Source organism: Bombina bombina, chromosome 12, assembly GCF_027579735.1.
Source record: "Bombina bombina isolate aBomBom1 chromosome 12, aBomBom1.pri, whole genome shotgun sequence".
NCBI classification, from domain to species: domain Eukaryota; kingdom Metazoa; phylum Chordata; class Amphibia; order Anura; family Bombinatoridae; genus Bombina; species Bombina bombina.
Window position 1 is genome coordinate 58,971,133 of NC_069510.1, and position 23,601 is coordinate 58,994,733.

Below are 23,601 nucleotides of genomic sequence, written 5' to 3' on the forward strand. Positions count from 1 at the left end.
ACACATAAGGTATAGGCTGTAACCATAAGCAAAAACAATAACCATGCAAAGAACTGTTCAAATATTATGCTTTCTCTATTGAGACCAGCAGCAGCACCGCTGCTAGCCATACAGAAATGTTCCTTAAACCGGGGTGATAATATAAGCTACATGTTTTCTAACAGCAGTTCCACCAGTGTGCGATTAAGGTCCGCTACCCCCAGTGTCTCATTAGGTAAGACCTCTCTGTATCTAAGTTCATGCGGAGTGTTGGGGGACCTGGTCCAAGAGTTGTGAACATATCCGCTATCTTCCCAGAGACTTTTGCCGAGTGGGCACTCATGAAACTAAGCAATACGCCACCTTGGATAGTTTCTCCTGTCACTCGGATCACTCTTGCTGATTTCGGCGCTCTCCCATCCTGCCATTTTCTGTATTTTGTGTTCCCAGTAGTTGTTATGCTCATGTCAATGAGCATGGAATCAGGCTTGTCTCGCAGTGATATTCCAGCCTTGGTCAGTGGAGTCCGGTTTGGCACAGTCCCTAAGTGGTCCGGTCTGTATATCTCCAGTGCCAGGGAGGTATTCCCTGGTTTGTATACATACTTTGGTGCAAGGGATACTACTGTGGCATCGGAGCTGCACTGTGGCTTTGTCTCTTATTCTAGATGCTCCTTCAGGTGATTATCAGTCTCGTTTTCCATAGATAGACGACCCAGCAAGTAGTCATGTGGCGCCCCTTCAATTAGCCAATTTATAAGGGATTCAAGCTTTGCGGGTAAAACCACTAAGTATGTTGAGCTGTTTTCTTCTTATGCGTCTGTCATAATGGCGGATTGTTACTTCTCTGTTCCCCAAAGCCTTGCAACAACCAGGTGGTGATAAGCAGTGGGTTAGTTGTTTGTCCAGATGGCGGTGTGGTTTGAAGAGATCCAGTAAGTCTGGCAATACAGACAGCACCGGTAACCCAGCTCTTCCTGGGGGGGAGGTGTATGCCTGTGAAAAGTAGGCCGCCGCCTCAGGCCTTTATGCTCCGTTCTGAGCTCTCAGCGTCACAAAAACAGCCAAATTATGTTAAAAAGGTCCACAGTTACTAGCACTGTGGGGAGATCGTAGCTTTGTGGTCTTATTTTTGCTGTTGGATGATGGTAGTCGGCGGATTACCAAAAAAATCTACCAGAGCTAGCAGAAAATGCGTCTTATCCAGATCGCTGTACGGACACGCCCCCCCCAAGGGATGGGTTTTTATTCAAATCTCTTCATTCTTTCTTACCAATTCTGGATCTGAAAACTCTAAACAAGTTTGTAAGAATTCCAACTTCAAAATGGAAACTATTTGGACTATTCTGCCTTTTGTTTGCTCCCCTTTGCTCGCTTTCACATGAGACCTCTCCAACTTTGTATGCTAATATTCTAATATTCTTAGATCCCAATACGCCCCTTTCTGTGACTTGGTGGTTAAATCACCACTCCATTCTTCAGGGGGCTTCCTTTGCTCATCCTACCTGGCCTGAGTTCACCACAGATGCATGTCTTACAGGTCGGGGAGCTGTCTGGAGGTCTCTGGCAGCACAAGGAGTTTGGAATCCTTGGGAGGCAAGGTTACCAATCATATCTTGGAACTCTGTGCTCTTTTCAGGGCCTTTCAGGCTTGGCATCTATTGAAGAAAGAGCCTTATCTCCGATTTCATACAGAGAGCATCACAACGGTGGCCAACGTTAATCATCAAGGGGGAACTTGAAGTTCTCTAGCCATAATAGAGGTATCTCAAATCCTTACTTGGGCAAAGCCAATTCTTGCCTCATTACTGCGATTCACATCCAAGGTGTAGACAACTGGGAGGCAGATTACCTTAGTCGTCAGTCCCTACATTTGGTAGAGTGGTCTCTCCACCATGATGTGATCTTTCGGATTGTTCAATTATGGGCTAGTTGAAGGAGAGGAAACCACTTAATTACACTGCAGAGGAAAGCTTCCTAAAGGTAGGCACTTTCACCAAGAGTAGATGATGACAAAAAACAAAGAACTAGGGAAAGGAAGCACTTAGAGCTAAATCCTCAAAAGGCATTATATATATATATATATATATATATATATATATACATACACACATACGGTATATATATATATATATATATATATATATATATATATATATATATATATATATATATATATATATATATATAGATATATATATATATATATATATATATATATATATATATATATAGTGAAATGAAGGTAGCACACGGTTTCGAAGGCTAAACCTTTTATTAGAGCAACGTTTCGGGGGTCCTGCCCCTTTCTCAAGCTACCTTCATTTCACTGGATATACATTGTTACTTTGGGGCTTGAAGGGTGGTCCTACTAGGTATTGCACCGGACATTACTTATATTAAGAAAAATTTACCTATTGGATGTGTGTGTGAATCCCACCTGCTTTCCATATATATATATATATATATATATATATATATATATATATATATATATATATATATATATATATATATATTATATATATCTCAAGGTCCAATAATAAGCACTCTCTGGATTTAAACACAGCAAATTTAATAGGCAGTGACGTTTCGGGGCATTCACCCCTTCCTCAGACAACCAAAATTGTGATACAAACATTGTTAAATACCCAATAGACCCCTCCCCCATTTCAATTAAACCAATCACCCAATAGGAGATGATGTATACAAATCATTAGTCAAACATAATTCAAACAATAATCATCATCAATATTTCATCAAATCTGTGTAGTTAATATATCAAATTCAGTAATAATCAATAAATCATTATGCATCATATCATGAATAACGTGAAACCTAAAACTTAAAGGGACACTGTACCCAAAAATTTTCTTTCGTGAATCAGATTGAGCATGAAATTTTAAGCAACTTTCTAATTTACTCCTATTATCAAATTTTCTTCTTTCTCTTGGTATCTTTATTTGAAATGCAAAAATGTAAGTTTAGATGCCGGCCCATTTTTGGTGAACAACCTGGGTTGTCCTTGCTGATTGGTGGATAAATTCATCCACCAATAAAAAAGTGCTGTCCAGAGTACTGAAACAAAAAAAAAACTTAGATGCCTTCTTTTTCAAATAATGATAGCAAGAGAACGAAGAAAAATTGACAATAGGAGTAAATTAGAAAGTTGCTTAAAATTGCATGCTCTTTCTGAATTACAAAAGAAAAAAATTGGGTTCAGTGTCCCTTTAACACAGTGACAAATTAAAAAGGACATGGATCTGTATAATAAATCACAATCAAAATAAACATAAAATACCAAAAGAAGCAGTAGGAATGACACTCATTTGAAACTCGTATATAGTGCCATATGAGGAATATATCAAATGAAATAGGACAGAGCAGTATCTATACCAAAAAGAAGCAAAATTGGAGACTACTATGTATCAGAAACCTACTGATAGGAATTCCCTCCTTTTGGCGAGTAGCAGCCATCCGAGATCTCTCATCAGGACTATACCTCTAGCACAACTATACAGGGTAGTGAGAAACAACTCTGTACAAAAAAAAGCTAAAACCCAACTGGATGAGATGTCTATCAGATTCCTACACAGAGGTTATACGTATGATGCTATCCAACGAGCACATAGTACAGCTGAGGAGACTGAAAGGGACACACTACTTACTCCCAGAGAGGAGAAACCAGAGGATAAACGGATGACTTGTATCACCACGTACACACCAAATGTTGGGATCTTTGCCAAGTCAATAAAGGATCATTGGGATCTACTGACATAAGATCAGGAATTACCATTCAAAGAAATTCCTCCACCTAGGATGGGTTACAAAAGAGGACGCAACCTACAAGATTTACTTATGAACACCGACCCAAGACATGCATATACCAAGGATACCTGGCTACAATCTAAGAGATTGGGGTGTTTTAAGTGTCTAGGGTGCACAACATGTAGCTCTATGATCCAAAGTAGAACATTCCATCACCCACACACGAACAAGTGTTTCAAAATTCGACACCACCTGACATGTTCCACACCATATGTGGTATACCTTTTGAATTGCACATGTGGAATTTACTATGTCTGAAAGACGGATGACGATATAAAAAAAAGAATGGCGAACCACAGGAGTGCCATTAGAACTGCACTAAAAGAGGGCGTATCGGAACAACCTGTGGCACGCCACTTTGTACAGATGAACCATACAGTGAAGGATTTACGCTTTATCCTAATTGATCACGTACCACCTCTAAGAAGAGAGGGGAATAGAAAAAAAGAGACTGTTACAAGTTGAAGCTAAATGGATCCATAGACTGAAAACAGTACAACCTGGCGGATTAAATGTCAATGTGGACTGGCACTGTTTTCTCTAACATTCTTGTATGTTGATGCCGTTGAGAAACTGAGAGCCTTCACTCCTCTGGCCCTACTGAGAGTCCACGGTTCTGCGATATATTAAGAGTGCGTGTCAAATCCATTTAGTCTTGTTGATACACCGGAGGTTTACGCCATATCCATTACTTTCTTGTCATGCTCCTTGAGGTATGAGGGTATATTATATAGCCTTAGGTAATTTATCACATATGGATATAATGTATGATTGGAAATGAGTGCCACTAGGATGTTGAGCCTGTATGACATGCGCCTGATGCAGATATTTATGAGATGATTGACCCTGTGATAATATGTCCCTAGAGTTTCTGACAGGGCTCTGATTGATGGTGGGTCATCTCCCTTTGGACATATTTCTATAATTTCTGTATTTTCTTTACATTTTAGGCTATAGGGGCTATTGCTGGAGATTAGTGATATATAATATTTTCACGTTAATATGGATTTTGGACAGAAGGATTTCCCTAGTGTTTCCTTGGCGCTCTGACGGTGTGGGCCCTCCTCCTTAGATTAATTGTGCCCTGTATTTGTATATTGTATGGAAGTCATAGTGGACCGCTTTGTGTGTGTGCAATTGTTGAGACATTGGTGTGATCTGGATGGGCTATGTGTACGTTGAGCGCAAGTGATACAGTTGCATGTGTGTTTAGCGTGTTTTTGTCTGGCTGTGGTTGGGTGCTGATTTTGTGATTCTATGGCACTTTGTGAGTTGGGTTTCTAGATTGGTGGCCAGTTACGATATCACTCAGCCTTCCCAGTGTTGTGTTTGGCGTTGCCATGACAACATAATGAACAGTTACGCTTAGAGGCGTTGCACATGGTGTTGTGGGTAATGGTTGCCATGGCATTGCCTAACACAACACGGTGATTGACCAGTGTTCTGGGCGTATGAGCCAAGCCACCTCTATGATCATGATGGGAGATCACGCCTACCGCCGATCGTGCCGTGGTGCGTGTAAGAAAGAATTGTGGCTCTACTTTACTAGAGAGGAGACTCATTTGGATTGATTAGCGTTCACTTTCTATATAATGATGTTTCTATTTCTTGTTTGGACGTTGCCATGGCAACTTGGCAATTAGCGTATGAGCTAATCTGTGGATATGCGGGTTGCCATGATAACGCCTAACTCCGGCCCTGTGATTGACCAGTTTCTGGTCACATGAGCAATGTAATGCCTAGAACTGGTAGGGTGACCACGCCCACCGCCGAACACGCTGAAGTTAGCGTGGTAAGTAATGGCGGCTGCTTCTTTTTGGTATAGATACTGCTCTGTCCTATTTCATTTGATATATTCCTCATATGGCACTATATACGAGTTTCAAATGAGTGTCATTCTTACTGCTTCTTTTGATATTTTATGTTTATTTTGATTGTGATTTATCATACAGATCCATGTCCTTTCTAATTTGTCACTGTGTTAAGTTTTAGGTTTCCCTTTATTCATGATATGATGCATAATGATTTATTGATTAATACTGAATTTGATATATTAACTAAACAGATTTGATGAAATATTGATGATTATTGTTTGAATTATGTTTGAATTATGTTTGACTAATGATTTGTATACATCATCTCCTATTGGGTGATTGGTTTAATTGAAATGGGGGAGGGGTCTATTGGGTATTTAACAATGTTTGTATCACAATTTTGGTTGTCTGAGGAAGGGGTGAATTCCCCCGAAACGTCACTGCCTATTAAATTTGCTGTGTTTAAATCCAGAGAGTGCTTATTATTGGACCTTGAGATATATATAATATATATATATATATATATATATATATATATATATATATATATATATATATATATATATATATATGGAAAGCAGGTGGGATTCACACACACATCCAATAGGTAAATCTTTCTTAATATAAGTAATGTCCGGTGCAATACCTAGTAGGACCACCCTTCAAGCCCCAAAGTAACAATGTATATCCAGTGAAATGAAGGTAGCTTGAGAAAGGGGCAGGACCCCCGAAACGTTGCTCTAATAAAAGGTTTAGCCTTCGAAACCGTGTGCTACCTTCATTTCACTATATATATATATACTGTATATACCGTATGTGTGTATGTATATATACACACATACGAGTGCTTATTATTGGACCTTGGTGAATATTTTTTGAGCACCCTGGTCTTGAGTTTTGTTGGCGAGTGAGAGTGCGCTATTTGGTGTTATATATATATATATAACACCACACTGTTCCTTTAAATATCAAACAATACTTTATTAAACACGCCTATTAGCATAAAGTCGCATCTCTAAACAGACAAGCAAATTATATAAAAACATATAAAATCACACATGTGCTAGAGTAAGTTAATATCAATTGGAATATACTGCAGTGTTTAACTTTTTTTTTTATATATATGTTGCATAAATTTGAAACAGCAAGAATAAAAAAGCGTGCACACTCTGATTAATAAGTCAAAACAATATTCTGTGTCAACTTTCAGGAGAAATGCAGGTACAGATTTTTGAGCTAGAGTTTCCTCCCAACCGTAAACTTGAGGGGCTCAGTACTCACATTTCCTTCAAAGCTGTACTCACGAAATGATCCTCCACAGGCTGCTATGGTTGCTTGCCCTTCCAAAGGAACGATTGTAATCCGACTTGATCTGTGTATGTTACAAGACTTCAGCTATGTGAAGTTTGGACGTGCTGTGTGTGAGAAACTCGTTTTGCAGAGAAAGCCCGGAGTATACCAAATCTTTGACAACCAGTTTCTGTGATCTTCACAATGGTCCTGGACCGATGGTGGTCATGTGGTAACACATTTCGGACATCTGATTGGCATTACCACGTAACCACCTTTGGTCAGGATCATTGTGATGATCACAGAAGCCGGTTGTCGAAGATTTTGTACACTCCAGGCTCTCTCTGCAAAACGAGTTTCTGCACACAGTCAAAACATTCATGCTTGAAGCAGCAAAACAACCCCAAAACATCAGTGAACCTTCAACATGTTTGACTGTAGGGACTGTAATTATTTTCTTTAATAAAAGCTTAATTTCTTTTTCTGGAAACAGTAGAATGATAGGCTTTACCAAAAAGCTGTAATTTTGTTTTGTCTGTCCACAGCAAAGGATTTTGGCTTCCTCAGGTAAGTTTTGGCAAACTCCAATCTGGCTTTTTTATGTTTCTGTGTCAGCAGTGGGGTCCTCCTAGGTCTCCTATAATATCATCCCTTTTCATTCAGATGGTGACATATAGTGCGAGCTGACACATTTGTACCCTGTGCCTGAAGGTCAGCTTGAATTTGTCTGGAAGTTGATCGAGGTTCTTTATCCACCATTCGAAGAATCCTTCGTTTCAATATTTGAACAAGTTTTCTCTTTTGTTCACGTCCAGGGAGATTAGCTACAGTGCCATGGGCTGTAAACTTCTTGACAATGTTGTGCACAGTGGACACAGGAACATTAAGATCTCTGGGGATGGACTTGTAACCTTGAGATTGTCCATTCTTTTCCACAATTTTTGTTCTCAAATCCTCAGACAATTATTTGCTGCTCTTTATCTTCTCCATGCTCAGTGTGGCACACAGAGACACACAACAGAAAGGTACATTTTTCACCATTTTAACTGATTTCCAGTGTGATTTCTATATTGTAAGCACCTATTAATTGATACAGGTGAGTTTAATTACAAATTACAGGAGCATCACAAACTTGGAATGCAATTACTGACAGAAATGCAGGGGTGGTATTAGGGTTGCCACCTGCCCCGGTTTCACCGGGACAGTCCCGGTCTGAGGCTCTGTGTCCCGTGTCCCGGAACTAGCCTCAAATGCCCCGGGCTAAACGCTCCCCTGGCGCAGCAAGCAGCAGTGAGCAGAGTGACTTTAAAAAAACTTTAGCTGGCCAGAGGAGCGCTTAGCCCGGGTGACAAAAACGGGTAGGTGGAGTCTGCTGCCTGCAGGAGAGACAGTGATTAGTGTGGGACAGTGGGAGGGGGGAAATCAGAGGATCGAGGAGGGGAGTCTCAGTCATCATATCCGGCTGCAGGTGTTAGAAGTGCGGTGGCCGCGCAGCGGGCTGTCTGCCTGCTGAAACATGGCCAGACCACGACCTCCGTCGACTGTAGGTCCACTGCAGCAGCAGTCTTCCTGGAGCCCTTGCCCGGCCGGCCCTAAGCCAACAAGAGCAGTGCAGCCAGTCACAGAGAAACTGTGAGTAATACTTGGCTGTGTCTGCTGTTTTTTTCTAAATGATATGGTCCTTTTTTTGTGGGGGCTTATGTGTAAATATTATATTATATATATATATATATATATATATATATATATATATATATATATATATATATATATTATATATTACATATATATATTATATATAATATATATATATATTTTATATATATATATAATATATATATATATATATATTATATATATATATATATATATATATATTATATATATATATATATATATATATATAAATATATATAAATATATATATATATATATATATATATATAAATATATTATATATATATATATATATATATATATATAAATATATATAAATATATATATATATATATATATATATATATAAATATATATATATATATATATATATATATATATATATATATATATATATATATATATATATATATAATATATATATTATATATATATATATATATATATATAATAAAAATTGATTTCATAACGAATTTGATGCCGCGAGAAGCCACGCCCCCAAGCCACGCCCAGGCCACGCCCCAGACCACGCCCTCTCCACGCCCACTTAAAAAGTGTCCAGGAATTTTCTGGACAAAAGGTGGCAACCCTAGGTGGTATATATATTATTTTTTTATGTCTTGAGGATTTAGCTCTAAGCACTTCCTTTCCCTTTTCCCTGGCCTCTCGTTTGAACAACAAACTTCCTAGGTACCTTGCGCGGTACAGGGATCCTCATGCGGATGTATTGGATGCTCTAGCAGTTCCCTGGTCTTACCAGTCTGCTTATATATTCCCCCCTCTGGTCCTGCTTCCCAGAGTGATTTCCAAAATGAAGATGGAATGGTCCTCAGTAATTCTGATATCCCCTGCATGGCCTCACAGGATTTGGTATGCAGATCAAGTTTGGATGTCCAGCTGCTTGCCGTGGCCTCTTCCTCTAAGACCAGACCTTCTGTCTCAAGGTCCCTTCTTCCATCCAGATCTAAAGTCTCTAAACTTAATGGCATGGAAATTGAAAGCTTAGTTCTCAGTCATAAAAGGATTATCTGACTCTGTGATTAACACTATGATTCAGGCTCGCAAACCTGTTTAAAAAAAACAAACTTATATTTCATGGTGTCCAACTCATGACTAGTTCTAGCATTCTTTTAGAATTCCTAAAATGTTTCAGTTTCTTCAGGATGGTTTGGATAAGGGGATAAGGGTTTGTCTGCTAGTACTTTAAAAGGACAAATCTCTGCTCTTTCTGTAATGTTCCACAGAAAAATTGCTCTTCTACCAGATATTCATTGTGTTCTTCAGGCTTTTAAACCTGTTATGAAACCTATTTCTCCTCCCAGGAGACTTAACCTAGTGTTAAAAGGTCTTATAGGCTCCTCATTTTGAGGCTATGCATACTTTGGACATTAAACTACCTTCTTGGAAAGTGTTGTTTCTTTTGGCTATCTCTTCTGCTAGAAGAGTTTCTGAATTGTCTGCTCTCTCTTGTGTGTCTCCTTATCTGATTTTCCATCAAGATAAAGCTGTTTTGCGGACTTCTTTCACATTTTCACCTAAGGTTGTTAACTCTCACAACATTAATAGGGAAATTATCGTTCCTTCCTTGCGCCCTAACCAGAGAATTACAACTCATACGGCTAGATCGATTGCCCATCTTGGGCTTTCAAGAATCAGGCTTCAGTTGATCAAATTTGCAATGCAGCAACTTGGTCTTCTCTGCATACCTTTACTAAATTTTACTATTTTGATGTTTTTTCCTCATCAGAAGCAGCTTTTGGTAAAAAGGTTGTTCAGGCAGTTGTCTCAGTTTGATAATTGTGCCTATAATATACAGCGGGTTAGGGACCAGAGTCCGCTGTAAAGTGAAAACCGCCTTAAAGTGAAACAAGGCAGTTTTAGCTTTCTTTTCACTTGTCAGTGTGTTTAAAAACTTGAAAACATGTTTGAACTAACTTATATTAGGGGTGCAATAGTGCTACGTTTAGTTTAACACTAGCACAGCATTCAATTAGTATTCAATAAATACTGTACCTGTAAAATAGTGACAATTACTGTAGTACAATTTGCCAGACTATAGCACTGAGACACAGATTGCACTGTAGTGCTGTAAACAGAGTGAACTAAGCATAACAAAATGGTGCCAGTCACTTTTCTCGCAATCTCACGATGATTACAGCACTGTTTCAAAATCATTGGAGGATGAACTTCAGCTCCACAAAGCGCTATTAGCGAAGCACTGTAAAGTGAGGTATACCTGTACATATGGAGGGGCAGAGTGGTGCGCATGCGCAGACAAAGCATCGAGACTTGCTATCTAAACCCTGTCGGAATTGGCTACGTCACTGTGCATGAGCGCACATACATCACCGTATTCCACACATGCTTTACAACATATGTGGAATGAAGTGACGTAAGTGCATGCGCACTGACAGGTTAGCAAATTTCCAAAGGGGCAGCAAAAATCAATAGAACACTGGGACTAGTTGAAATTTCAAGCCCTGTTTAAACTATATACAAATATATCATTTTTGTGTGGAGTTAAATAGGTTGTGTATACGGTATTTAGCAGGTTGCTAGAAGCCTAAAGACTTGGACCGCATATGGGGGAGAAGTGGGGGGCACCCGGTATCAGAACTCACAACATGCATTGCAGAAGACACAGAACTTTCAGTAGGGGGTTGTGTAAACATGTTTCACTGCAGATAGTAAACACATATAGCAAAATGTCCACCATTACGGTGAAGAAAAATTACGAGCGTGGCTTCTATAGTAAAACCAAGTATAACGTTTTTGGGAGTTAATCATTTAACAACATTCCTAGCATGCTATAAGTTTGGAAAACATAACTCCCAGTATGCATAGCGTTACCATGGCTCCCGCACATATTCCTCCATTCTTTCTTGGCTACGTAGGAAGTTCCTGGCTCTAATATAGCCAATAGGGGACCAATAATATTTCGCGACTTTCCTCCAAGCCCACTGCTCAATCAGATACCAATCTCCAAGTGGGCAAAACTGCAAACGAGGCTTGGAACACAAACACGCGTCTCAGTGATGTCATCAACAGCGGACCGCGCACACTGGCTGGAATAAAGCAGGTAAGAACAGGAGTGGGGACGCTCAAGGTATTTTGATTCGTTTTGTTAAAATTACATATTGGTGGTTATGTTTTATGGTCGATTGTAAAAGCTTTCGGTAATTTATTTTTCCATTTCTATGGTTGCCAGAGATGGTTGTAATGGGTTGCAGACATATTGGCACCCGTAGGGTTAATTAGGTTTATTGAGTTCCCTCGAATGTAAGCTTAGTTTTAAAGGATTGGGTGATCTCTATAATAAATTGTGCAATACTTCATTTTATATTTCATAAATAGATTCAAAACAGTTAAGTTGATATTTTCCCCCAGAGCTAACATACATAAGAGTAGGCTTACCATAATTTTTAGAGGTGAAACTGGGACCACCTGGTGCGGTGCCAGTGGGGGGGTGGTCAGGAGCGTGGTCAAGGGGGCGTGGCAATTACCGGTCCTTTTAAAGTAGTAGCTTTTATGTGTGTAATGTTTCGTGGATACTCTACCCTTCCTCAGTCAAACAAGTGAATCACAATTTAAATAGACCATAACACCACCTCCTAAAAAGGCACCATTACGTTGTCATGGCAAATAAATCTCAGATTCTAAATAATGCCAAACATCAAGCATAATTATCACTTTCATAATTATCAATTTCACAATTTAATATCTGCAGTGTAATATGTGTTTTATGTGTCTAATTAAGGAACAGAGCCAAATACTGATAAGGCATAAATACAACATTGAATGAAATAAGTAAAAAAGAAGCACGTACCTGCTAAAGCTGTTTAAGAGGCTACTCTACACCATAATGCAGGAAGATTATAGCCAAAATGCTATCCTGCATGAAGTAAAGCAAGATCCAGGCCAAAAATCCTTCCTGTCTGTACTTCTTAGTCATACCCATATGATTCCCCTAAAGGTGTATCACTGGCAATGTCACGGGGGGGGTGTTAAATTCTTAGAAAAATAAACCAAGTAGTACTACAAAATTTAAAAACCCTATGCTGCTCACTCAGCCTGTATTACTAAATGTAAACTTTGAAGGACACGAACGTTAAGCTAAGCAGGGCTGTATGTAGCAAAGTAACAGCATCCAACTATGCTGGAGAGCCACAGTCCAGTCATTTTGAACAATGTGTCTGGGTTTCAGGTGGTCTGAAACCCGGACACATGATTTGAAACCTGGAGGTGGCAACCCTACTGGGACAGAATTAACAACCGGGTGGGACACTGGGACAGCGCCTCCAAACCGGGACAATCCCAGTAAAAGTGGGACTTCTGGTAAGCCTACATAAGAGTAATTTATTGCTGCATTGCAAAAGATCTGCATATAAGGTATATGGTTTACAATAATTAAAAGGGACATAAACGTGCAAAAAGGAAATGCGCTGTGTCTAAGTATTGTATTATTGCACTATTGTTTTCAGAGCTAACTTAAACACATGGAGAGCCAATTGTAAGAGGCATATGTCTGTAGCCACCAATCACCAGCTGCCTCTCAGTAGTGCATTACTGTTTCTGAGCTTAGGTTTGGATTTCAACAAAGATAATTAAAGGGAAATGATACGCAAATGTTGAATCATTCAAAGTGATGCATCTTAGCTGTAAAAAGATGACTAGAAAATATCACCTGAACATTCTGTGTAAAAATTATATTTACCTCAAAATTTCCCAAGTATTCACCCCCACTGTAAAGGGACTTTAAGCAACCAATCTGGAGACTATCCCCAGGACTTGCAAGGGAGTGTGCATATGGCATGTGCAGACCCAGTCATGTTATTTCCCAAGGACATGTACTATGAAAGCATAGCATGACCTCAGCACTGCTGATGCTGATTCACTATTTTTTTTTCTCTTCAACTTGTAGCTGGACAGTAACTGAAGTATAATTGTTACCAGAGCACTTATTCTTGTAAGCTGAATATATTTGGAGGTAAAATATCTTTTTTTTTTTTTTACATAGAGATATCCCAGAGATATTTGCTTGTCAGCTTGTTACAGTTATGTTGCATCACTTTCAAGTGATTTAGCATATGGGGATTATGTCTCTTTAATATGTTAGATAAAATAAGTGAATTAACCTCTTAAGGACATATGACGGAATTTTTCCGTCATAAAACAATTGAGCAAACTGAAAGCTGTGTCCTTAAAGGGTTAAAGTTTTCTTAAAATTGTGCACTATCTGATTCATGAGTGCTTAATTTTGCCTTTCAGTTTCACCAACAGTAGGCAAAGAGGCACGCAGAAATAGCACTGTCACCAGAGGCAGAACTTTTCTCCACTTTCTGCGATGAGATTTTTTTTTTTATTTAAAGATTTTCTGCAGTAAAAATGTAGTTAACAATTTCTTACAAGAATGTCTTACATTCATGAGTCGCATCTTTTACAGACTGGGAAATGCTAGGAAGCGGGGTTAAAAAAAAATGCCTGAGAGCCAGTCATCAATCAATGTGCTTCCACTTTTTAGCACTGCTCTGTGTTTAACTGTTCTCTTCAAACAGTGCTTCGCTCATGCTGCACTGTGTTGAGGAAAACATACACAGTGCAGCCAGAGCACAACATTGTTAGAATAGAACAGGCTGATGTGGAGCAGCACTGCAAAGTGAACGCGCAAACAGTTTCTGCATTTGCCCTGCTCTTTCTGCAGACATGCTGTGTTTTCTGCAATGACATCTCAGATCACAGCATGTTCTGCCTTGGGGGCACTGTCTTGTCATTATTGTCAAGACCTATGCTTCTACAGCACTGGAAGCCCTTGTGACTGCCAAGGTACAGGGTATGGAGCTTGTTGCAAAGGGGTTAAAAACATAATTAAATTTAGCTCCAGAGCAGAAATGCACTACTGGGAACTATCTGGTGATTTGTGGTTACGTACAAATGCCTTTTTTTATTGGCTCACCAGAGGTGTTCGGTTATGTCCCAGTTGTGCTCTGTAGCTAACTTACTATATAACTTACTCTGAATTTCAAATAAGCAGTAGATTTTTTTTCCTGACATTTATTTTGCAGCCCCTTGTATCATGTGACGGACATCAGCCAATCACAGACTAGTATATGTATACCATGTGAGCTTCTGCACATGCTCAGTAGGATCTTCTTCCCTGGAAAGTGTGTACCTAAAAAGACACTGCAAATTTTAAAATGGAAGTAAATTGAAAGTGTCTTAAAACTGCTGCTCTATCTGAATCTTAAAAGTTTATTTTCACTTGAGTGTCCCCTTTTTAACTGATGCGGCTCAAAAAAGTATTAATAGAAGTTGTGGATTATGTTCAAATTATAAAAGGGAGATAGAGCAGAGACTGAAGCAAGTTTTCAAAATGTCAAACTAGCATAGAAATAGAACAATGAATCAACGTTCTTATCCTTGTAATGCACAATAGCACTTCTTTACACAGGTGACAGCATTAAGATGCCTCTCCCGTTGGCACTCCAGTCTCGCTTAGCAAAGAGGGGGATCCTTAAGCATGTGGATCCAGGTAAGAATTTTGTGCTAAACTTGTTTTTCTTATTTTAAAGGGACAGTAAACTTTTTTTTTTTTTTTTTTTTTTGTACCTAAGAAAGGAAATGTATTGTACTTTTGTAAAAGAGATGTTCCTGTATTAAGATGTTAAGATGTACAGAGCTACAGGGTTAAGCTCATCAAGCAAATAAGAGTGTCATTTCCGGTGTGTGTGCCGCTCCTGAGTCATTACTTAGACAGCTCTCACAGCATGTTAAAGTGATGGTAAACTCTCCCCTTTTTAAAATCAGATCTGGAATGTAAGCGCTATTTTAGATGGAGTTTAATTCATTAGCTGTAATGAAGATGCAGTATAACAGTTATTAATATAGATATGAAATTCAAATACTGTATTCTCCTCCGCCCACTTCAAAAGTAAAATTTTCTGTGAGCTAACATATTGAATTGTTGTCCAATCAGCGCTCTCCCCATATGGCACTTTTTTGTAGCTAGAGCATTGATTGAGTAATTCAATCATTTAGCTGACAGGAAAATTGACTTTTGAAGTGGGTGGTGTAACGTGGGGTATTTGAATTTCATATCTATATTAATAACTAAGTTATAGCGCATCTTCATTGCACATGATGAATAAAACGCCATCTAAAATAGCGCTTACATTCCAGATCTGATTTTAAAAAGGGGAGAGTTTACCATCACTTTAAGCTAATTTCAGCTGTGCTAAGGGGAGCTGCACATACTTCTTCCTTTATTCTTCCTTACACATCACTATATAGCAGCTCATTAGGGAAGAAAAATCTGAAATGAAGTCTTCACAAACAGCAAGTAATGTTGACTGCTCTTAGGGACCGTAGCAAAGCTTCAAACTGTGTGGGACGTCTGTACAGCAATTGGATATCAGGACTGCTGAAACAGGAACGTCTGTTCTTCTTTTTAACTACTTTAGCTGCTGAATGTTTCATAAATGTTAATAGCAAATGCAATCAATGCACAATTCTTAGTACCTTTATGGCCTAGTTTCACTTTCTGTTGGCTTCACAATCAGAATAAGTAGTTTTAGAATAAACTTTTTAATTCAAAAATATTTTTAAAATATTTGAAACTGCATGAAGTATATGTTTAATTTACTCTCTCCATTTAAGATCATATTTTATTATATACCTTAGACCACTGGTTTTCAAACCTTTCCTCAGGCCTCCCTAACAGGCCACATTTTGAGGATATCTGAACTAGAGCACAGCTGAAATAATCGGCTGATTAGTAAACACGGTTATTTTACCTGCTCTCATCCAAGGTAATCCTGAAAACCTGGCCTGTTGGGGAGTTCTGAGCAAATATTTGAAAACCAGTGCCTTAGACTGATCCCTAATGCTTTCTGCATCTAGACACATTAATTAATCTCTGTTTACTTTATTTCACTATTTCTTCATCTCAGAACCATCTGAAGAAATAATTGCTGAAGATTATGACGACGATCATGTAGATTATGAAGCAACACGAGTTGAAAATTTGCCACCAAACTGGTACAAGGTTCTCGACCCAGTCTGGTAAGGGATTTGGAGTTGCAATTGGGTATATGCAGCCCCTGAGTTTTTTATGTTATCAGTGCTGCTCATGTGGATGGTTTCTTCCTGAGGTCTTGGCCATACAGTGTATGCACAACTAGGGTGTTAGACATTGTACGCAGACCAAGAGTGTTAACCAAAACTGTATTTAATGAACAATAATATGGAAAGGAAATTATAGTTTGATATAAAGGGTAAAAATAACCATATTTAGCCCAAACGGTAAATATTTTTCATTTCCAAATTTGCTGCAGGGATGCTCTTTCAAATAGATTGAACCTGCAGGAAGTTAGAACAGATATTTAAATTAAATGTGCATGTTCAGACACACAACTGCTTGATATATGGGGAGCTGACTCCTCAATCCTGTATGCCTCTCACAAGCTGATGCTGTAGGGACCTGTCTTAACCCTGTAGGCCTCTTTGTGCAGACACATTTTCTGTTCTTTATGTAACAAAGATAAAATACTTTTAAAGAGATATATGTATAAAAATAAAGAGTATTTTTTTAACGAATGCATGTTTTTACTATGTGCATAAAGCTTGCATTATTTTCTACTAAATATGATGCAGAAAATTACTTAACCCTTTGATGATGGGGTTAATTTGTAAACAAATTGAAAGCAGGATCACCAGAATTCAATGATGGGATCGGGTCAGGGGGGTGTCCGCTAGGCATGCCCTCCAGAACGCGATCACATTCTGGAAGAGCCGTTGGCTACAGGACAGCCAAACGGCTAGGACGTTCTATTCCGTCCTAACGGCACTAAAGCCCGGCGCAGTTAGGATGGAATAGAACGCCATAATGGCATTAAAAGTTTAAAGGGACAGTCTACACCAAAATTGTTATTGTTTAAAAAGATAGATAATCCCTTTTATTACCCATTCCCAAGTTTTGCATAACCAATACGGTTATATTAATACAGTTTTTACCTCTGAGATTAACTTGTATTTAAGCCTCTGCAGACTGCGCCTTATCTCAGTTCTTTTGACAGACTTGTATTTTAGCCAATCAGTGCTTACTCCTAAATAACTCCACAGAGTGAGCACAATGTTGTCTATATGGCATGCGTGAACTAGCGCTGTCTAGCTGTGAAAAATGTCAAAATGCACTGTGATAAGAGGTGGCTTTAAGGGCTTAGAAATTAGCATATGAGCCCATCTAGGTTTCCTTTCAACAAACAATACCAAGAGAACAAAGCAAATTTGATGATAAAATTAAATTTGGAAAGTTGTTTAAAATGACATGCCCTATCTGAATCATAAAAGTTTAGTTCAACTTTCTGCGTTGCTAGAGAGCAGCATAAGGGAAATCAATATTTTTACTTTCTGTTAAAGTAGTTTCTTTATGTTTATTATAGTGGCTGCACATGCTGTGTTCCTATTAGCAGTGCTTGATATCTATACTTCTTAGCTTAGTTTGTTATTACTTTAAAAATGTATCTTGGTTAAAAAAAAAAAATTATTCTTCTTTGACCTTCTTATCTGTTTGTCAGTGGCCTCCCCTATTACTGGAATGTCGAGTCAGATTTGGTATCCTGGTTATCTCCCCATGATCCCAATGCAGTTATCACCAAAATTGCTTCCAAAGCCAAAGGTGACCTTTCAACTCTCATGTGTGTGTTTTTGTTTTATTAGTCTGGTGGGCACAATGACTAAGTATATTTCTTGCACCTTCAGAGCCTGAAGAGAAAGTGGAGAGAGAGGAAGTCAAGGAAAGGAGGTTTGCTAGGCGCGAGGAAGTGGCTCCATATCCTAAACCAAAGAAAGGTTAATAAACATTTTTGTCTTCATGTGTGTATCAAGTTGGGTCATGTGAAAAACTGTACAAGATTTAGTCTAATTTCTCTGTGTAGGGAGAAGAGATGAGGAACTGGATCCAATGGACCCAAGTGCTTACTCTGATGCTCCTAGGTAAGTTATGCAGTTCCATAACATCTGTTCTCCCAAACAATAACCACATTTCTACAATACATATTCACTTCTCTGTGAACACCACCTGCTTTTGAAGAATGTATTCATGTACATTTCTTTGCGGCTTAGGGGTTCATGGTCCACAGGGCTACCCAAGAGAAATGAAGCCAAGACTGGAGCAGACACAACGGCAGCAGGTCCCCTATTTCAGCAACGACCATACCCAAGTCCAGGAGCTGTACTTAGAGCCAATGCTGAGGCGACTCGCAACAAACAACTGGATGCATGATCCATACCAGCCTGTATTCAACCCTTGCTTAGACTTGTACAGAATCATATATATTGCATGCATCCTCATGTCTGGTGATATTCTTGTAAATGACATAGATTAAAGTGTTTTTTTATTATTAATCTAAAAAATGTATTCTATAATTACACCTTCAAAACTGCATACTTTTTAACCCTTTACCCCAATAGGACGTAGATCTGCGTCATGCTGTACATACATAGCCCATCGTACCACATAACATAGATCTACGCCCGACATGCTGGAAGCCTAAGTGACGACCGAGACTTGCTATTTGTGGGTTTTCATATGGTAACGGAGCGCAATCCGTTACCATATGGAGCCAGATTTCAAGATCATTACAGACAGAGCAAATATTAACTTTACAATCTAACTGATTAACCCCTTCACTGCCAGGAATTTCCAAAATGTGGTGCACAGCTGCAATTAGCGGCCTTCTAATTAACAAAAGGCCATGTATGTCTGCTGATTCTGAACAAAGGAGATCCCAGAGAAGCTTTTACAACCATTTGTGTTGTGACTGCACAAATGGTATGTTAATAATTTCAGTGAGATGAGAAACCCAAAGTTTGGGAAAAAGTGAACAATTTTATTTATATGATTGTATTTGGCGGCGAAATGGTGGCATGAAATATACCAACATTGGCTTAGATCAATACCTTGTATTGTACTTAGAAATAAATAAAAATGATAATAAGGTAAGGTATATGAACCCAGAATTGGCTCTTACCAGTAAATTGACTAGAATGAGCCTGGCCGTTAACAGCACTATAGTCACTATGCACATAACTTCCAGACTCATTCTGCCCCAAACACAACACGAACACCCCACCCTCGTTTTTAGCCCTATATGTTGTGTCTATATAGCTCCTTCATAATGGTAATGACCCTGACTACTATTTCCACAGCCCTATAACGTATGTATAAAGCACACTCAGACTATGACCTGGACCCCTTTTCTCAGTCCTATATCTTGTGTACAGGGAGTGCAGAATTATTAGGCAAATGAGTATTTTGACCACATCATCCTCTTTATGCATGTTGTCTTACTCCAAGCTGTATAGGCTCGAAAGCCTACTACCAATTAAGCATATTAGGTGATGTGCATCTCTGTAATGAGAAGGGGTGTGGTCTAATGACATCAACACCCTATATCAGGTGTGCATAATTATTAGGCAACTTCCTTTCCTTTGGCAAAATGGGTCAAAAGAAGGACTTGACAGGCTCAGAAAAGTCAACAATAGTGAGATATCTTACAGAGGGATGCAGCACTCTTAAAATTGCAAAGCTTCTGAAGCGTAATCATCGAGCAATCAAGAGTTTCATTCAAAATAGTCAACAGGGTCGCAAGAAGCATGTGGAAAAACCAAGGCGCAAAATAACTGCCCATGAACTGAGAAAAGTCAAGCGTGCAGCTGCCAAGATGCCACTTGCCACCAGTTTGGCCATATTTCAGAGCTGCAACATCACTGGAGTGCCCAAAAGCACAAGGTGTGCAATACTCAGAGACATGGCCAAGGTAAGAAAGGCTGAAAGACGACCACCACTGAACAAGACACACAAGCTGAAACGTCAAGACTGGGCCAAGAAATATCTCAGTTGTGCTCATAAGTTTTCGTACCCTGGCAGAATTTATGATTTGTTGGCTATTTTTCAGAGAATATGAATGATAACACAAAAACTTTTCTTTCACTCATGGTTAGTGTTTGGCTGAAGCCATTTATTATCAATCAACTGTGTTTACTCTTTAAATCATAATGACCACAGAAACTACCCAAATGACCCAGATCAAAAGTTTGCATACCCTGGTGATTTTGGCCTGATAACATGCACACAAGTTGACACAAAGGGGTTTGAATGGCTATTAAAGGTAACCATCCTCACCTGTGATCTGTTTGCTTGTAATTAGTGTGTGTGTATTAAAGGTCCAATGAGTTTCTGGACTGCTGATAGACCCTTGCATCTTTCATCCAGTGCTGCACTGACGATCTGAGTCATGGGGAAAGCAAAAGAATTGTCAAAGGATCTGCTGGAAAAGGTAGTTGAACTGTATAAAACAGGAAAGGGATATAAAAAGATATCCAAGGAATTGAGAATGCAAATCAGCAGTGTTCAAACTCTAATCAAGAAGTGGAAAATGAGGGGTTCGGTTAAAACCAAACCACGGTCAGGTAGACCAACTAAAATTTCAGCCACAACTGCCAGGAAAATTGTTTGGGATGCAAAGACAAACCCACAAATAACTTCAGGTGAAATGCAGGACTCTCTAAAAACATGTGGTGTGGTTGTTTCAAGATGCACAATAAGGAGGCACTTGAAGAAAGATGGGCTGCATAGTCGAGTCGCCAGAAGAAAGCCATTACTACGCAAATGCCACAAAGTATCTCGCTTACAATACGCCAAACAACACAGAGACAAGCCTCACACCATCTGGCACAAAGTCATTTGGAGTGATGAGACCAAAATTTAGCTTTTTGGCCACAACCATAAACGCAACATTTGGAGAGAAGTCAACAAGGCCTATGATGAAAGGTACACCATTCCTACTGGGAAACACGGAGGTTGATCACTGATGTTTTGGGGATGTGTGAGCTACAAAGGCGCGTGAAATTTGGTCAGAATTGATGGCAAGATGAATGCAGTATGTTATCAAACAGAACACCTCATTTTCCACTTCTTGATTAGAGTTTGAACACTGCTGATTTGCATTATCAATTCCTTGGATATCTTTTTATATCCCTTTCCTGTTTTATACAGTTCATGTAACTTTTCCCGCAGATCCTTTGGCAATTCTTTTGCTTTCCCTATGACTCAGAATCCAGAAACAACAGTGCAGCACTGGATGAAAGATCCAAGGGTCTGTCCGGAGTCCAGAAACTCATTGACCTTTTATACACACACACACACACACACACTAATTACAAGCAAACGGATCACAGGTTACCTTTAATAGCCATTCAAACTCCTTTGTGTCAACTTGTGTGCATGTTATCAGGCCAAAATCATCAGGGTATGTAAACTTTTGATCAGGGTCATTTGGGTAGTTTCTGTTGTCATTATGATTTAAAAAGAGTAAACACAGTTTATTGATAATAAATGGCTTCAGCCAAACACTAACCATGAGTTAAAGAAAAGTTTTTGTGTTATCATTCATATTCTCTGAAAAAATGGCCAAGAAATCATAAATTCTGCCAGGGTATGTAAACTTATGAGAACAACTGTATACACCCTCATATTGACAATGACCTATACCACTATTTCTACAGCTCTGGACCCTTCTATCTCAGAACAATATCTTTATATAGCACCCTCATAATGACAATGACCTAGACCACTATTCGCATAGCACTATGACTTGTGTGTGTATATATATATATATATATATATATATATATATATATATATATATCACACTCAGACTCGCTGACCTGGTCCATTATTTTCACAGCACTACAACTTGCGCATATATATATATATATATATATATATATATATATATATATATATATATATATATATACCCTTCATTTACAACAATATAACCCCATGGATGTAGTGTACCAAGACTGGCCCTGGCGTGTAGTGTTGGCGGCTTTCCACCACAAGAATACTGGAAAATTGCTAGGTGACAGCACAATGGTATCTGCCGTGGTCACACAATGCTTCCCCCCCCCCCCCCCAAAAAAAAAAACACTCCACTCTGGATCCAAACATGTACAAGTTTCACAATTGAGCAGTCATTTTTACTCCATGGCTGCCAGTGACATACAAATCAACTATTTTTCCACGTCAGTGGTAGCACAACACTTAATAGTGATTTGACCCCTTTGACTGACACTTATTTCTGCTCCATATTTTTATTGCATTGAGGCAAAGAAGGTCTTTTGTATTTAACTAAAATTCATGGGCTTTAAAATTTTTTTTAAAAAAAATGGACATTTGTGTCATTTTGTGAAGATTTTACTGGATAGCCTGCTAAAATACTGGATTGGACTACCGCTACCGGACACCTGACAACCCTACTGACGTTTTTGGATGAATCCATTCCAGAACTATAGGGTATATATCCCACATTCATGTTGATATTCACCTTCCCAGCATTACCTCCTTTCATCTTCAAGACACTTTTTGTGGAGGAGTGGTGTGGGCACGGCATATAGGCATCTACCTCTCTGCACCAGACCTATCTCCTTCCTTGCTAACCCGTGTCACTGTCTCATATCGCATCTTGGATGTCCTCTCACTACCTCAAGCTAAATCTCTCCAAAACTGAGCTCCTTATTTTCCATCCTTCTTCCAAGATCTCCACCCCCAATTTTTCTATAACTGTTCATAACTTCATCAATACCCCTACCCCACATGCCCAATGTCTTGGGGTCACACTTGTCTTGGCTCCCATCTTAGGGAACTCTCTGCCTCACTCCACAAGACTCTACCATAGTTTTGAAAGCTTCAAGCGCTCCCTAAAGACAACTATTCAGGGATGCATACAACATACACTAACTTTCCATCTTCACTGCTATCCCCTTGAACCCTTTAGCATGCAAGCCTATGAGCCCATCTGTTTGTAGTTCACAAGAGCCGACTACAACAGTGCAACTTTCGGCAGGGCCCCCTACCCATTTGATCCCTGTATATGTTATCTTGTATACCGCCTAATTTTATAGTGCTGCAGAATCTGTCGTCGCTCTACAAATACCTGATAATAATGTGACCT

At 39.0% G+C, this 23,601-nt stretch overlaps 2 protein-coding genes across 3 annotated transcripts in view; one reads left to right on the forward strand and one right to left on the reverse strand.

Annotated features, from left to right (window-relative positions):
• The window catches only part of TIMM17B (translocase of inner mitochondrial membrane 17B), a 45,629-nt gene extending 34,026 nt beyond the window's left edge, over nucleotides 1-11,603 (reverse strand). The window contains exon 1 of the mRNA XM_053696077.1: nucleotides 11,438-11,603. Within this exon, the coding sequence (XP_053552052.1) occupies nucleotides 11,438-11,463 (26 nt within the window). The 5' untranslated portion in view covers nucleotides 11,464-11,603. The remainder of the gene's footprint in view (nucleotides 1-11,437) is intronic.
• Nucleotides 11,600-18,997, forward strand: PQBP1 (polyglutamine binding protein 1). 2 transcript variants are annotated; one of them, XM_053696075.1, is made up of 7 exons: nucleotides 11,600-11,666; nucleotides 15,036-15,116; nucleotides 16,534-16,645; nucleotides 18,160-18,260; nucleotides 18,344-18,433; nucleotides 18,520-18,577; nucleotides 18,707-18,997. In XM_053696075.1, the coding sequence occupies exons 2-7, from the start codon at nucleotides 15,050-15,052 to the stop codon at nucleotides 18,864-18,866; spliced, it is 588 nt and encodes a 195-aa protein (XP_053552050.1). In that variant the 5' UTR covers nucleotides 11,600-11,666; nucleotides 15,036-15,049; the 3' UTR covers nucleotides 18,867-18,997. The 2 variants fall into 2 exon arrangements, with proteins under 2 accessions (XP_053552050.1, XP_053552051.1); XM_053696076.1 differs by lacking the exon at nucleotides 11,600-11,666 and adding an exon at nucleotides 13,542-13,574.
• Nucleotides 18,998-23,601: the final 4,604 nt, after the last annotated feature.

Excerpts from the sequence above, each read along its gene's own strand:
- PQBP1 (XM_053696075.1), top strand. The coding sequence starts at position 15,050 with ATGCCTCTCCCGTTGGCACTCCAGTCTCGCTTAGCAAAGAGGGGGATC. Across the intron at positions 15,117-16,533 it reads CCTTAAGCATGTGGATCCAG|AACCATCTGAAGAAATAATT; the intron begins GTAAGAATTTTG and ends TCTTCATCTCAG. Across the intron at positions 16,646-18,159 it reads AAGGTTCTCGACCCAGTCTG|TGGCCTCCCCTATTACTGGA; the intron begins GTAAGGGATTTG and ends TCTGTTTGTCAG.